This window comes from Taeniopygia guttata, chromosome 2 (assembly GCF_048771995.1).
Source record: "Taeniopygia guttata chromosome 2, bTaeGut7.mat, whole genome shotgun sequence".
NCBI classification, from domain to species: Eukaryota; Metazoa; Chordata; class Aves; order Passeriformes; family Estrildidae; genus Taeniopygia; species Taeniopygia guttata.
This window is the reverse complement of record NC_133026.1, coordinates 43,879,727-43,896,024: the sequence shown is the minus strand read 5'-3', so window position 1 is coordinate 43,896,024 and position 16,298 is coordinate 43,879,727. Positions and strand designations below refer to the sequence as shown.

Sequence of the window (16,298 nt, the reverse complement as noted above, 5' to 3'; positions counted from 1 at the left end):
CCGACTCTAGGTGCTCGTTCAAAGTAAGCACTTACCTGAAAATATCATTTGGACTTGTCAGCAGACATCCTCACCTGCTCACATCACAAGGATTTGGAAGCTTCATCTCTCAGTGGAAAAAGGAAAAATACATCTCTCTAATGAGGCAGTTGCATGCAGGAGTTGCTGTTATTGTTGGAAGTGGTTTGAAGGAATGAGGACAGAGACAGCCCAGGCAGGCGTGTCTTGCAGTGCTGTGCAGCGAGAGGGCTCACTCCTTTATGGAGTACCTTTGCAACTGCAAGGCAGATTATTTACTGAGCCAGTCCCCCTCTCTGCCAGCAGATCGAAGGGCTGCTTGGTATTCCAGCTTGGTTTCCCATCAAGTCCAGATACAGTTTGTCTGACACAAGTCTATTCAGATGCCAGAGGATTGCTGGCAGTTCTCGTTTTCTGGGAACAAAACAGCAACAAGCACCCCAGCTGCATGCCCTTGTCAGGCTGTTCAGTCCCTATTTCAAGGCAGAGTGCCCTCCCTCCAGAGCACTGCTTAGCTTTCTGTGTGTGGATAGATTTTACAGATCTACCTCCTGCTTCTGCGCCTCCACCAGACTTTCCACTTATTCAATTATCTCTAATGATATTAATATTCCTGTCAGAGGAAAATATAGGGAATGAAATCGTGATCACCCTCTCTCCTTCTCCTTCCCTGGCACCAAAATGCTCGCTCTGTATTTTATTTCTTCACTCCTCAGTGGTGAATGGGCAATTTCAACTTGTAGCCATAAAGAAGTTCACAGATCCTGTGATTACTAAAGTCATAATCCTGCCTCTCTTCTTCCATTTATTATTTTTTTATTTTTTTAGTTTCTCTCTGTCTCTTTGGCACAGCTGGTTGTCTGGAAGAACACGCTGCCTGAAGAGCACAAAAATGTGTCCTGGGCAGCAAAATACCAATCCCTCAAAAGGCACAGGAAAATGTAAAGAGAGCAACAAGTTCGGGCTTCTTGAGGGTTTTTGACTCAGAGTTCTTGCTACACCCAAGGGTGCTGCAACACCCCAAGCAGTTTGTTACATTAGCTCCTCATAAAATAAATTCCTAATACTTTTCTAGAGAGAAAAGGCAGTTCTTTCTTCTTTCTTACCATACCAGGTGAGAACATCCTAATTTTTTCCAGGCCTTGGAAATAAGTGTGTTTCCACCAGACTTCTTTTTTGATGCTGTGGCCAAACGTGTAAGAAGTGATGTGGTGACAATAGGTTTGAGATCTGGCAGCATTAACAGATATGGGGACTCTGACAGATGCCAGTGCTAATTTTTGAGGACAACAGTCCCTATCAGGAGAGTAGGCAGGTGCATCACAAGCATATTTCACCCACAGTTACACAAACTTTGTCTTCACAGGTTTGATAATTTCATGAAGGATGTGGAAAAACAGAGTATGAATAATAATCTTAGGTCTGCTTTGCATTTCTGTGCTTTTGTGATGATGCTCCTTTTCTGCCTGCCATTTGCAGTTCACTTTTTTCTCTTACTGTTTCCAGTCTGAAGGTTTTTCTAAATAAAGATATTTAGTGCATTATAAAAAAGAAAAAAGGTCCTTAAAAATATCAGCTTGTTTAGCAGTTTCTAGAACTCAGGGCTGATTAAGAGCTTGCTGCTGAAACAATGATTTAGCATGAAGCTGCAGCTGGCGTAACAAGAGAACCATGCCACGTATTTTAACCTTTACTGGGGGATTTGCCACATCTGTAAGTAGTAATTCACCACAGATTTCTTCCCTGTGTGCTGTCATGGATGGAAACATATGGTCTTAAACTGCAAAGACTGTCATCTGGAATTTCAGATGAAAACTCTTCATAAGGACAGAGGCGCTGTGCATTCCCTTGTCCAAAAACACATGGAACAAACCAAAAATATTTTTAAAAGCACATGAGCATTCCTTGGTCTGACAGCTCCCCCCTCACACAAAGCTTGTCCAGCCCCAGCTTTGCAAATGCACATCCCTTCCTCTCCAGCCTTGACTTGGCAGCAGTTTTTGTTGGCAGGATGCTGTTGCCAAGGGAGACAGAAAGGATGTGCAGCTGGCTTTTCTTTCACCTGCACTTAGTGCTGCTGATCCTATTTATGTTACTGCAGAACCTTTGGCTTCTAAAGGACCTACCATCAATGTCACCGGACCTTTTGACAAAGACATTTGACAATGACACAAATAGCTGTGGACTCTGATGAAAAGCTTAAAATAGGACCTTAGCAAAGTGGGGATATAGTTGGTGTCACTGATACTAACTCAAGTCAGGGTGTCCATTTCCCAAGCAAAGAAAGGGGAAAGGAGGATTCAAAGCCATCCTAAAAAGATTTCTGAACACTCCCCAAACAGTGAGTAACTTCACATATGTAAAAGTTACGTGCTCGGTTGAAGGTAGCTGTGGGTCTTGGCAGGCAATTCACTCCATCCAGAGGCTGACTAGTACCTCAGAGAGGCGCCTCTCCTACATTAGAAAAAAGAGGTCACATTAAGGATGATGAGTTTAACTTGATGTCCATCCTTCGGGTGATGAAAACTAGGTGAGAGGAATCCCACCTCATATCCCTCTACCTATTTAGATTGCACCATCATATAGCAAACCGTGAAGGGATAAATAGGAGTGATGTCTGAAAAGGTGACATGCAGTCCCTGTATTGCGATACTTTTCAGGAGATGAAATCACACTGCTTTAGACATTCAGAACCAGATTTTACAGAACACCAAGTGAACAACAAGCTCTATAGAGCAACACTACATTGGCATAAAGAGTGGACTAGAACAAGGCCTGACAGCTTTTCCATGGTTATGCATTAGGAAGCATTTTTCTTTCACATATTAGAGGGTAAGTGGGCAAACACCAATTCAGCTGAAACTGGAGCAGCTGCCTCTCAAAGAAACAGCACACTGTGGATCAGCTGCTCCTGGTCCCTGCAAGACAAAATGTCTGGTGCCTGCTGAAGTGGAAAGTGGTGGTCAGCATGAGGAAGTAGAAGCCACTCCTTCATGCATAAACCTTTTTCCAAAGCCACACACAGCTCTTGTGCCTGCTACACTCCTTTCAAAATCCTTCCACTTGCTGTTGGAGGCAACCAAGTCCAAGGCATTTGATTTTAGTACCAGATGATACGTCTTTTCCAAACCTAATTTCTTCAGGACTAAACCTCCAGCTCTAAGTAATTTACACTGACTTATACCTATCAATCAAGGATGCTTATTCTTGACTCAGGATACTCTTTCATTACAGCACAGTCATTTCAACTTGTCTTTTCTAAGGAAACATTTAAAGGAACAGACCCTATCTATCCTCTATCCACCCTATGTTTATCTTTCCCACTAACTCCTGATCCTGATTTCAAATATTGTAACGCACTGTATGACAGCTGGTGAGGCAGACCAGAACACCCCTCTGCTTCAACAGTGCAGACCTTCTTCTCCTCTACTTGCAAAAGCTTAAATTCTCCAGCCGCAGGTACAGAAACACTGATATTGCAGCCAGGAGGAATACTCAGTAATGCACAGGCTGACTAACTTCTATAAACCCTGAAGGTATTTCTGTCATTTCATCTGCTCACTGAAAGTAATTTGGATGATTTATTACTTATGCTCCCCTTCAAACACATTATTACTTCCAAGTGCCTGGTTATCCTTGTGCTTGATCTCCAATGAGAGCTGGTAAATGAGGAGCGTGCACTGATTTGCTATATGAGCAGGTAAGACACAATTAGAAAGTAATTACTCTATTTACCTGCAGAAAAGCTTTATTCTAATTTTTTGATCATTCCCAGTTAAAGGAAAAGATATACTGCCTCAGAGTGAGTAAATGGGCAGGGGACAGGGGAGGAATTGTACAAATTATTCATAGTCCCAGGTTATTATCTGGGCAAGTGAAAAGCAAACCAGGTCAGGATCAAGGGAGTCAGCATTTCTGGTATGGGGAACTGGGGACTGGTTTGGAGATACAAAGGGTCAGATGTAAATGGAAATTATTCTCAAGATGGACTTGGGATATAATAGGGAGTGAAAGTTGCCATGTCCAGATTTCCTCCTGTGAGAATAGCACAAGGATGTAAGGTTGCACATAAATCAGCCAGAAAGGCTGTAACATGCTGTTTTTATGTTCTAATTTTATTATCTGCTGAATTATACAGGCTAGCAAGGCCTCTGGAGTGGATGTAAAGTTGCTAGGGAAAGAAGTGAGCTCTTACTTTTCATTTCTATTTGTCCTTCCTACAGACTAGAGACAACTTTCTTTTGGCTTCTGGGACAAAAGTCTGTTTTGCCTCTTTGCAGTCTTGAATTGAACCTGGCTTCAGCTAAGGCTGATTTCAGAATAATCTGATGTTCATCATGGTCCATCCACACTGAGCCACACGGATGATCTGTGAGCCACTCTCCAAGGTGCTCTGCTTTGTGCAGCAAAGCCCCTGCACAGCAAAAATCCAGAGGTGCATGCCTGGAACTCCAGAATTGCATGTTACATTAGAACATACAAAGATAAAAGGGGAAGATCAAATTCCCTTCTTGAAAATATCAGCTGCTGGCTGCAGAGATGAAGAATGGGGTTTTTGCTCCATTAGGTGAACTGCAAGATTGCACGGGTATTGAGATATGGATTTTTTGCCATGCTTTGGAGCTGGGTATTGGTCTGGAAGGAATGATGGTTCAAGTTGGTGTAGTAAATCATATGTACTTATAAGTAAGGTCACAGCAGGAACTGGATATAATTTCTGCTAATGAGAGCGGGATTCCACTGCTTGTATTTCACTCGGTGTTATTGCTTCTGAATTAAATTCAAGAGGTGGAGATATGCAATATCATACAGGAGGAACAGAAGGATGAGATGACACAATGACAGAAAGTATTTGATTAGTCAGGGGATGAGTAATGTAAATGGAAATACATGTGAAGTTAGGAAGAGGATGTCACTTTTTAAAAATCTGCTCTATCAACCCGGAAGTTCATTCACTTCTGTAATTCATATTTGCAATTCAGCATGAATGCAGTTACACAAGAAAGTAAAATGCTTCACTTTTCTGTGTGGATGGCCTCTTTTTACATTTTCATTAAAAAGAAATAAAAGATCCACCACCAACTATGTGTGTGCTGCTTTAGAATGCAGTTTTGAACATGTGTTGGTCTTGTCTTTTCACAGAAATATATTGCATGTCTGAAGCACCATTTACCTTTAACGATTTAAGTGTTCATAGTGGAGTAAAGTCATCCTGCCTTACTGATGGCTGGCACTTGACACAGTAAACATAGAATAATTGTTTGGAATTACAGCAATAATAATGCGCAGGCCCCTACTGCATTATTATTCACATAGTACTTTACAGGTAAGATATTTTATTTGTCTCTCCTTTCTGGTTAAACCTGCCTCTATTTATATTCAGGAAAGAATTTACTTTAGCCATTTCTGAAATGTCATCACCTCCACACTTAATTTTATTTTGGAAGGAAATTGGACTGACAACCCTAACAACTTCTGATTATTCACAGAACAGCCCTTGTGAAGAGATTAAGTGTACCAGCTTTTCCATGTTGCCCTGTCAGCACACAGCCCTTGGGGATCTTCTCTTGATGTGGAAGTTAGCTCAGCCCCAATGCTCATTCATGCTTGACTTCTGCTTCGTTAATACCAGTTATGTTGTTGGTGATATGACATGGACATCTTATCTCTCTCCTTCCCCTTCCAGAAACTACACTCATTTAATTTCAGTCAGGCTGTAACATAGTTCCCAAAGCACAGTGCTTATTTTTCAGCTACTGCTGATGTGAGCTGCCATCAGAAGGCAAAATAGAGGGCAGCTGCTCTCCTATCTCTCCCCTACACCATCTCCCCTCCAAGAGCACGGTGGCTGTGCAAAGCTGTGCAGCAACCTTGGGTGGCTACCGAGAGCACCAAGTGCTCAGACACCTCTGCCTTTACAGTCCACGGGTGTCCACGCTGAGATAGCACTGCAGGAGCCAAGTCCTAGGTGCTTGTCCTAACGTTTTGCAGGGAGATGTGCCTCTGCCCCGTGACCCAGCTGCTCTGCTCTTGAAGGCTATTGATTTTTTTTCTGGTGGGAATGCAAAAATGCCAGCCACAGAACAGGGACATTCGATTTCTGGTAGTGACAGTGCCTAACTCAGTGATAGCACCTGGCTTCACTGCACTTCCCTTAATATGTGTGACTGCTTGGGCCTCAGAGAGGGCTTGAGATTTGCTGGTGCGTTGGCAACAAACTTCCAACACAGCTGTGAGTTGTTTCCTTAGAAACAGTGCAAGTGCAAACATACCCAGAGGTGTGTTTGGAAAGACAAATTCATCTCTGAAATATATAATAACATGTTTTTACTGCCTACACTTCTCTTTTCCAGGCTTTCGTTGGTCTGGACCTAATTTATTAATGTGCAAAACATAATCTTGAAACTAGGACACAGTGGAGCTGTTGACAAACAAAGAACTTTCTGTTCAAACACTTTGAATGAACTACAATTAAACATCACTCGAGTCCTCACCAGACAGATGCTGGAAGAGCTGTGTGGCACTCAGATGTTACATTTCCATGAAATGCAATGATAATACTGACAAAAGTGTCTTGTCACAATTTTGCCTTATTACATTTTCCCCCTCTCTCTCTTTTTAAGCATTCTCAGCTGTCATTGTACCCGAACAGCAAAATCACTCCCTCAGTAAAGTGCAGTATCAGGATGCAATTTTGTTTGGAGACAGAGCACTAAGTGTGGCACATCAGTGTTAAAGCTGAGGAGAGCATTAGTCCTTGCATTAGCATTAACTACCGTGGCTAAGAGAATGAACTGGCAATAGCCTTAGCCAAGGTCAGGACACCAAGAGGAAGGAATGTCAAGAAGCATTATACAAAGGACAAAATTTTAAGTGCAGAGGTTCAGCCCTGTTCAGTATGGATGGAAATAAATAACAGAAGGCTTGCTTGGGGTACCCAATTCCAGGATCATAGAGAGCAGTGTCAGGAAAAGTCCCCTGGGACTGATGGTGGCTTCTACTGCAGCAGTGTAAATCCAGGACACCTCCTGGGCAGTTAGGAAGATTATTCAACATATAAATGACTCTCAGAGGAGAACAGAGGAAACAGTAAATGGACCTGAAGAAGTAAAATACAGCTGGGAGTTGAAGACCAATGACCGAATTGGGAGTAAGAAATAATATGAAGATAAAGGACAATTAAGAATTGCAAGTAGTAGTCAAAGGAGTAGAAAGGCTTGTCTTTTGTTCTCTTCAAAACTGGGTGCTGGGTGGACCATCTGAAGTATTAGATGTATTAGAAGTATTAGATGTATGAGATGTATTAGAAGTATTAGATAAGTATTAGATTAGCACAACCTTGGATTGGTGCTTGGGTGCTTAATTTTCCCCTTTACCTTGTTTGGTGGAAATCAGTGTTTCAGTCAAATAGAAGATTTAAATAAGATGTGTAAAACAGCTGCTCAACTCAAGATTACTCACAAACAGTAACTTGCATATAGTGGCTAAAATAAAATGATCTGGCATGAACCAAGGTCAGTGGCTGAAATCCCTAAGATAACCAGAAACCTGCCTAAGGTTGTATCTTCATGTAATCAGAATCTGACTTCTTGTTTTGAGCACTGCTTCAGAAAGGCACAGGAGCCAGAGCTGCTGCCATCTGATGTCGGTGGCATCAGCCAGGTGCCAGAAGCGTGACGCATGATCACACTTTGCTGAACTGGGACTGGGGTGGGAGCAGGCAGATAAAGCAGGGGGAGCAGCAAAATTGACACGTACCTCTGCTCTTACAGGCCTAAAGAAGAGGCTTTGGGGGGATGTACAGAATTCAGCTCTTTATGGAGATACATTACTCTCCCATTCCTATGTGCTTCTTTATTGTATATTTATTCAAAAGTGTCCCTGCTGGGAGCTTCTCCTGCATGCTCACTCACTGTCAATTACATTGCCAGAAACACAGCAGCACCTACAAGCAATGTTTCTATTGCATTGCAACTATTTCCTGAAGATGACCTTGGGTCCAAGATATTTATCAGATGTGTAATAAAACCAGAAGAGGAAAAAATGACACAGCAACAATTTGCAATGATTTGTTTGTGAAGGTGGTGTGATTTGAACTTGCAAATTACAGGCAAGCACTTCGTACTTGCTATGGTAATAGAAAGCATCGCTTACTCAGAGTTCCATGTCAACTTCTGCCTCTAAATTAATGCTTCCAATTAGTCTTGTGTTATTGTGCATCCATCACAGAACATTCACTGTTTGGGCTTTGAACAGTACAAATCCATATACTGGTAATTATGAAAAAATACATTTTGTAAGACACAAATGTTCCATATTTATCAGCAGCACCTTGGGCACTTTACAGGCTTTTTTTTCTGACATATTTTTAATTTCTACAGTCAGATTCATCTTTGGGTTTAGTTACTAATTGAAGCTCAAAGGCTTTATAACTCTTTGTACTGGGTTCAGGCTTGGTTAACTCCATTTTTCAGCATGTCCCTTGAAAAATCATCAAGCTACCATGCACGTGTCCAAGGCACTAACTGATCTTCCAAGCTACGTGGCACATACCATGCAGGAGGAAAAAAAATCCAGACTTATTCCCTGAAATTACATCATATTACCTAACTTATCCAGTGCTGTTTCCAAACATTCCCTCTTTTCCTATGCGAAATTTTTGGCATGTGTTAAAAATGTATGCGGAATAGTTTAGGAAGGACTCAGAGGAGGGTAAAAGGGAAGAATGTACCTAAGGCACAGACCAAAATTATGATTCCCTAATAAGCCTGTGGTTTCAAGAGACATATAACTGTCACAATAATTATTTAACAGGGTTAAAACATTTCAGGTTTGGAGTCAGTCCAGAGGTAATATTTCCAGAAGAGAGGAAAAGAAGGAACAATGCAAGACCCAATTCTGAACTGACACAGAGGCAGTGCTCACTCACTGGGATCTTGGAGCAGCTGGACACAAACACCCTTTCACCTCTGGAGCAGCTGCTCTTAGCAGAGCATGATTAAAAGTGGACTATGATGATAATTGTTACAAGCTAGTTTAAAAATGATCCCTGAAAACAAAAGAGAGATGTATTTTTTTATATGGTGTTAATGAAAAGCAAAGTATCTGACACCAAGCTTTTATCTGAGCAGGAGATTTTAGCTGATTCTTTACTGCTCTGTCACCTATACAGTGTCTCTGGAGACACAGGAGGAGCACAGCCTCCCTCAACAAAGCCCTTCTGATATAAGAGGACTGTCTGCTTAGCACTGATTTATCTGAACAGCTCTGTGTTGCTGCCTATGATGGACCTTGATGTGAGTGTAGGACAGGGATGGGGAGGCTGGGGAGAGGATGCAGCTGGAGAGCTCTGCCGCATCTTTTCTGGAATGGCAGCAAAAGCCATGCGCCCAAGGGCAGGCTGAGTCACTTTGCAGAGAGCTGCTGTGCTTCACTGCTGCTTGAAAGGAAAACATTTTAAATCTTGCTCCCTTTGTGGCTCCCAAACAACTATCTGGTGAGAAAGGGAGGGCATCACAAGCTCTGGTGCCAGCTGCACATTGCATCAGGGCTTTCCTGCTTGCTGCCATGCGGCCCATATGGGACAAAGTCACAGGGAAACTTCGCAGGGATGAAACCAGAAGGTTGCACCAGAAATTATCCTTTAGAGTCCTTTAAGTTTTAATGAAGATTCAGATCTTTCTCTATAGCAGGCTAAAACTTTTCCTGTGTGATTCCATGAATGCTATTTAACTCTAGAGGGTATATTAATTATTCACAAGAGGTGGAGCTAAAGAGCCAGTGGAACACAGTTCTCTGGCCTCCTGGATGGATGAATGGATGGATGGAAGTGGTTCATTTGCATCAGGACCTCTGGGATGAGCAGGTCCCACCTAACCCTTCATTTTCAGTGTCTGACCCAGGCAACACACATATCAACTGTCTTGCAGTCTCTGTGGAGCATCAGACCTGACCCTGAGCTCGTGTGGGTCATCTGGCCCTACTGAAACACAAAGAGCACTGCCAAGCTGGAGCCATCCAGGGGCTGGCTCTGTAGCTGGACAGCTGCAAGGCCAAGAGCACTCTGTCATTACCACACCCTGAGAGCCAGCAGTGCAGACTGACCCCTCCAGAGCTCCAGTCTTATCTTGGTGGCACAGTTCTTTAACAGGACCATGTCGATGCATGCTTCTCCCTACACTTCCCTCCTGAGACAGTGCTGCCACTAGCCTCAAACAAATGAGCTGATTGCAAGGGGGAAGAAAGGAAAGGGAACACACAAGCAGATGACAGAAAGGGAATAATATTTTTAGATCATAGGACAAAGTAACCAGTTGTAATCTCTGTTTAAAAAAAAGACTCACCCATTCATTCATTCATTCATTCACAGGCATGAATATGATCAAACTCACCCTGCAGACACTATGAGTTGCTGGTGGCAGCTATGGAAATCCATTCCTAGCAGGTACCTTGTGGGATGCATTTAATGTATTTACATGTCTTTTCATGATGTCTGTATGATTATGCTGGAGAGTTTTCTCTGCCCCTCCTATGCACCCACACGTACAGGCATGTTATAGCAGCAGTTCTGAGGGAATAAGTCTGGGCATGCCAGTGTTAGTTATAATTAACACACACATTTATATTTCATGTCTATATTTTTTTCATGTTTTTGTCAATAAACAAATTGGGAAAAAACTACAATCCCTTGTAGTTTAGTGTAGAAGAGGTTTTCAATTACTTCTGTGAGCCAGAGAGAAGTTTGATAAGAGGATCCATGTTTACTCCTGAAAGAATTTTCTACCAAGGTCGTTAACATAGAAACCAAGAAAGAAAGAAGGATAAATAAGAGAAACCTGCAGCTGCCTATTCCAAAAAGCACTTTGTTTACCTTTAGTGACCAATGAGTAAGCTTCTGAGTTTTGTAAGAATGTATAAAAACATGCATACTATAATAAAAACCGGTTTGAAGCCTTCTGAAAATGGAGTGTATTGTATTGTCTCTGTCTCAACTATGACAGTTTAGGTCTTAACTCCTTTTACAGTACACATATGAAGGTCTTTTATTTGTTGGAAGTTAGAAAAAGCTACTGACACAGGGTGCCCAAGGAAGGCAGGACTGTGAATCAGATGGAGCATTCAGAGGTGAGTCTGAAGTGTCCACACAGCATCATCTCCAATAGAAGAGGAGATAAAAATCCAGGCATGTGTGTCTCCTTGGCAGTCTCTATTATAGTCCCTGAGAAAAATTACTCATTTAGAGGCATTATCTCTACATCTTCAAAATCTTCAACCATGTAGACATGGCATGCAGCCCGTGAATATAAAATCAATTTAAAAGGATGCCTCCTAGCGCAAAGTGAAGACACAACATTTGTTTAACATTTGCTTAACCCCAAATATATGTCATGACAACTGACACCCAGGTGTAAGAATGGAGTGCCTTGCCTCCAAACTAGAAAAGGTAGAATCCTTTTGAACTGGGTGGAAGAGACCTAGCTGACAAACTGACCTCAGCTAGACCTGGAGGGCTTTGCTGAGGGACATCTCTGTCACACTAAGCAGAGATTTGTGTCATAAGATGTCAGAGGATGGCTGGGTCATTTGTGGAGGTGTCTTTAGACACCTCCTGGTTTAGGAGTAGGAAGACTTAATTTCATAACAGCTGTTCGTTTGCAGTTTGCCTGATACAGCAGGTGACAATTCAATAAAGGCACAAAAAATCCACTTTCTGTAAATATGTTATGGGTTTAAGGGGTTTTAATATGTCTGTTCCCGTGAACGATTTGCAGTCTATAGTGGTTTTTCTTAGGTCAAGAAGCTTATTTGAAGATGAAGGGGGCAGATCTGGTGGAATTTTATGTGGAACTTCACACAAGTGCTCAGCTTGACAGAAACAACAAAATTCACTCAATGAAAAACCCAAGTCAAAGGCTGATTCAAACTTACTCAATGGATTTATGTGAACAATGCTTCAATATTTTGATGAGATGTTATCCATACCCGTGTTCTGGGTTTGTAAAAATGGAGTTTGTCTCTCTCTACTACCACCAACATGTGGAGTCAAAGCCCCAAAATGACACTTGAATTCCAGCATTAACTCTTTACTACTCCCTGGAAGATATTAGACAAACCTCTGAAGATAGCAGCCTTAGAGGATTGCTCTAAGGAAGAAAAGGAAGAAGGAAGAACAAAGGAGATACCCTAAGACAGGGAGTAGGGAGAAAGACAGAGGAAGGAAAAAAGGGAACAGAATAAAGAAAGAGTGGAAGATGGCATATTTTCTTGCCAAGCAATACTGGATGTAAGAGCTATGTTCAGAATACATAATGTTAACTGGAAAAGCTAATTGCTTGTATATGTCAAAATCCTCTTTCTGATCATTACACAAACCTCCCATTGACATGGCTGAGATATTTACTACTTGCTGAATGAACATTACTTATACTTTGGCCCAGAGATGGCATCAGAGCTGGAACTGGGCTTTTCATGCAGAATAAATCTGACATTCCTCTCTTCAACCACTGTTTAACATTCTAGGAAAAATTAAATTCTTCATCAATATGTACAAACTGTGCCAAGATGAGCTCTGCCCTCAGTCTGGCATTTCAGGAGGGCTGTGCTGCAGTACTTCAAAGCAAAATTTAGCCTTCAATTCTAATTGCTCCCAACTCTAGTAATATTGAATTGATTTTCTTCAGACATGAACTGTTTTCTCCTTCATCACTGAGGTCTATAAAATAAGCTGGGTTCAAATTTCCTAGTATCAGCTCTTCTTGAGTTATGAGGTCAGAGAAGCTGCAACTGGAACAAATAGGAATAGCTGGTTTCTCTTCACTCCCACATATCATAAAAACAGCCAGGCTGCTTTTGCTGAGAGTTCTCAAAATATTCACCTTTAGACTGAGCCAACCCTGAAAGGTACATTGCTACCCTTCAAGGAACTTTCTTGAGAAAATTAGGAACAAGTGAAAACTGGGGAAGAGCCTGGAAAAAAAAACCGATAGGAAGCACTAACAGTGGTTTTGTTTCCACAGAAGTAATTAACAATTCCCACACCTCCATCATAGATTAGCTTTAGAAGAGCCTACATGCTCCTGAGTGGGACTGTGGCTTTCTTCTTTCCTAGAAGAGACATTTTTGCTCTTAGAATTACATAATTGTAGGCTGTTTAGGAACTTTAATCTGTTCCTTATGTCTCACAGATAGGAACCCTACCACGATGACTCAGGAATATGTGTAAGACTTCTCTCAGACCCTTGCTCAACACCTCTTTGGCAACCTCCTCTTTCAAACTGAGCCTTGAAGCCCAGACCACAGCCAGAACTACACTCACAAAGCCTGCCCAGGGGTTTTAGCATAAAACACATAGGTTGGATGAGAAGCCTGCTCCATGTTAGGCATTGCAGGGGCATTGTAATCCTCCGGTCATTCTCCCAGGAACATTTGTACACGTGTAGGATCAAATGAGATTTATAAAAGTCCAAGCCACTGGAAGCAAACCCCACAGCTCCAAATGCTCATATTGAAAGGTTCAAGGAGGAATTTCAGTTGGGTGCTTACAAACCAACTTGTTTTGTTGCATGTGAGATAACAGAAAAAAAAAAAAAAAAAAAAAAAAAAAAAAGCTTGTTTCCCTCCCTCTAGTCTCTTTTTAGCAAAAATTATTTGCACTTGAAAACCTTCTGCTGCATGCACATCCTTAGCCAAAGGCAGTGGTTATGAAACACCAAGCAACTGCCCTGTTTCACATGTCATTCCCTGGGACAGGGAATCTCTAGTACAGCATGAAGATGCTGAGGACATCACGCGGGGCCACCACGTGAAAACATGTTATTACCCAGTTGTCACGCTGTCAAAAGCTGCAACCACTCACTGCTCTAGTGAGCCATGAATGACTTGTTTTGCTCCTTATCAAGCTCTCCTGGCAAATACAGAAATACTGAGACACAAATGCCCATATCTTGATCGCCGGAAGGAAGGGTCACTGAGATGCTGAAATACATTTTTTATGATGATGAAGGGCAAGTGCTGTGGGCAAAAGGCAGCTATTTCTCGAGGATGCAGGTACCTGCTCTGCCATTTTTGCTTCATGCTTCTAAGACAAAAAGCCCGCGCAGCCTGTGCCACCAGGCTTCCCATCAGTTCAATCTCACCCTGGTGCTCTGACAATGATCAGGGCAAAACAAGACACAAAGATCTGCCCATCCATGAGGCGCCTGCAATGCACTGAAATCACAGGGGTTACAGAAACAGTGCTGAGGACAAACCTGGACCCATTATCTTCTGGCTGTTTTGAGAAAACAAGTGTAACAGTGCAGCTGTTCTTCTTTAGAAAGAGAATGCATGTTTATGGATATTTGCTCCCTAAGGTTCATCACACAACTCCCATTTAGCTAAAGTGGGTGACATGGGAATGCTGAAAGGTGGAGAGACAAATTAATAGGAGGTTTGCCACTCAGCCTGTTTCAGTGAGAATACAGCATTCCTATTCAAAAATAATAGGATAGTAGCAGTTACAAACTATCTGCAATTCAGCATTGAGGAAAACAGTAAAAATTTGATTAGAAAAACATTTCAGACCCTGAAAATAATGGTACATTGCAATAGTATCAATGATTTTGTTGTACTGTATGTGAAACAAGTTACATTGGTGGTCAGGTGAGCCAGTGCTTCTCCCTGCCTTTCCAAAGGGCAGGTGATTTAGCACAGGCTCCACTGCCTGGGATGTGCATGTGGAGTAGCTGTGTTCTGGCCAGAACTAATCCTGGCGTGTGCTTTTGCTGTCCATACTGCAAAAGTAAGAATACAGGGCTGACGTCTGCACCATAGGGAGCACTGATGCATCATTCAGGGTTAATGAATTTTATGGATCCACTTCCTGAACATGTAGTTAATGAGTCCAGAAACTATAAGCACCAAGCCTCAAACATGCCCTGTTGCATTGATAGGCAGGCGACTGTGAAGAGCCAGGCTTGGACATGTGGATGTTTCTGGTTTACTTCAAAAGGAACCTCAAGGCTGCATGCAAAGAACATCAGGGAACACATGGAAGGTTACCCAAGTCTTGACATTAGTCATGCTTCTCTGCCCATCCCTGCCTTTCCAGGATTTGCCAAAGGAACCTTCTTATGAAGCTGCAGAAGGGGTGTCTGCAGCTCCTGGGAGCGCAAGGACAGAGTCTGTTGTGCCCCCATGGTGTCCTGTCCCCTTCTCACTCAAAGTGGGACAGGACACAGCTAATCCAGCCTGCTTATGCCTCATTCTGGCCCTGCCATCAATAGAGCAGGGGCTTAAATAAAGGGTCTTATAATGGGGTGTTGCAACGAGGTGGCTTTGTAAGAATATAATAACAGATCTATTTGTCTGCCTATATATCTGTCTATCTATCTATCTATCTATCTATCTATCTATCTATCTATCTATCAATAACATATACTTTTTTATGTCTTTCTAGATACAAAAAAAAGAAATAAAATATATACACACCACTCTAAGATATTACATTGTTACAGTAGTTCAAAACATTGATGCCAAATTTCCCTGTTGCTTTGTGTAGCCAGACATCCTCCAGTTGACCCAAAGCATTTTGATTTAAACAATTTTGTGGAGAGAGAAGTTTTCAGGCAGCATCTTTCAGGAGCTTCTTTTCACACACAGGTACAACCAAAGAAGAGGTCACAGTGGCACGGCAAAACAACTTCCCTGAGGCCTCTGCTCCATTTCTGTCCTCTAAAGGGTTGGAGCCCCAGCTGACAAGCTTGCTACTGAGTGATAGCTGAGATAGAAATTAAATAGCTAGAACATTTGCCTGCATGTACAGAGGGGGCAAATAGGAAGGGAGGGGGAAGCTGTTGATATATAGCAATTGTGTAGAGCAGTAAATATTAGCTTTCATTTTGCTCATCACAATTGCCCATTCATTACGGTTTTCCACATACCAAATCCATAAGTCTATATGTGCTGAGCCAGTGGCACACCATAGCAAGCAGCAGATAATGTATGATGTATTACCTCCCTTATAATGGGTTGGTATTTCAGCCTTGATGTGATGAAATAAATGACAGCAATTTTGCTAATACATGTGTTTTCAGCTCTCCCCCTCCTTTCAAATAGGGCAAAAAGGTGTCCTTTAACATTTAGAGACATGGAAGAACACAATATGTATGATGGTAAGTGACTATAATGTAGTATGCCATAAACTCTAAGCACCATCTGGTTCAAAAAGAAGCTGATATGAGGCAGAAAAAAGGTATTTTGCACACAACAGAGGTAATAAATTTGGAGTTTGCTGGAGGATT

The 16,298-nt window shown here is 42.0% G+C and overlaps 1 protein-coding gene across 5 annotated transcripts in view; it reads right to left on the bottom strand.

The window, feature by feature from the left end:
- TMEM108 (transmembrane protein 108) overlaps positions 1-16,298 on the bottom strand; it is a 162,894-nt gene that overhangs the window by 17,579 nt on the left and 129,017 nt on the right. Inside the window, exon 1 of one of the 5 annotated variants that reach the window (XM_002196560.7) lies at positions 36-775. The exons of the other annotated variants lie outside the window; for them this stretch is intronic. Coding sequence (XP_002196596.5) covers positions 36-48 — 13 coding nt within the window. The 5' untranslated portion in view covers positions 49-775. Of the gene's footprint in view, positions 1-35; positions 776-16,298 lie in introns of those variants that run through there. 5 annotated transcript variants of the gene reach the window in all.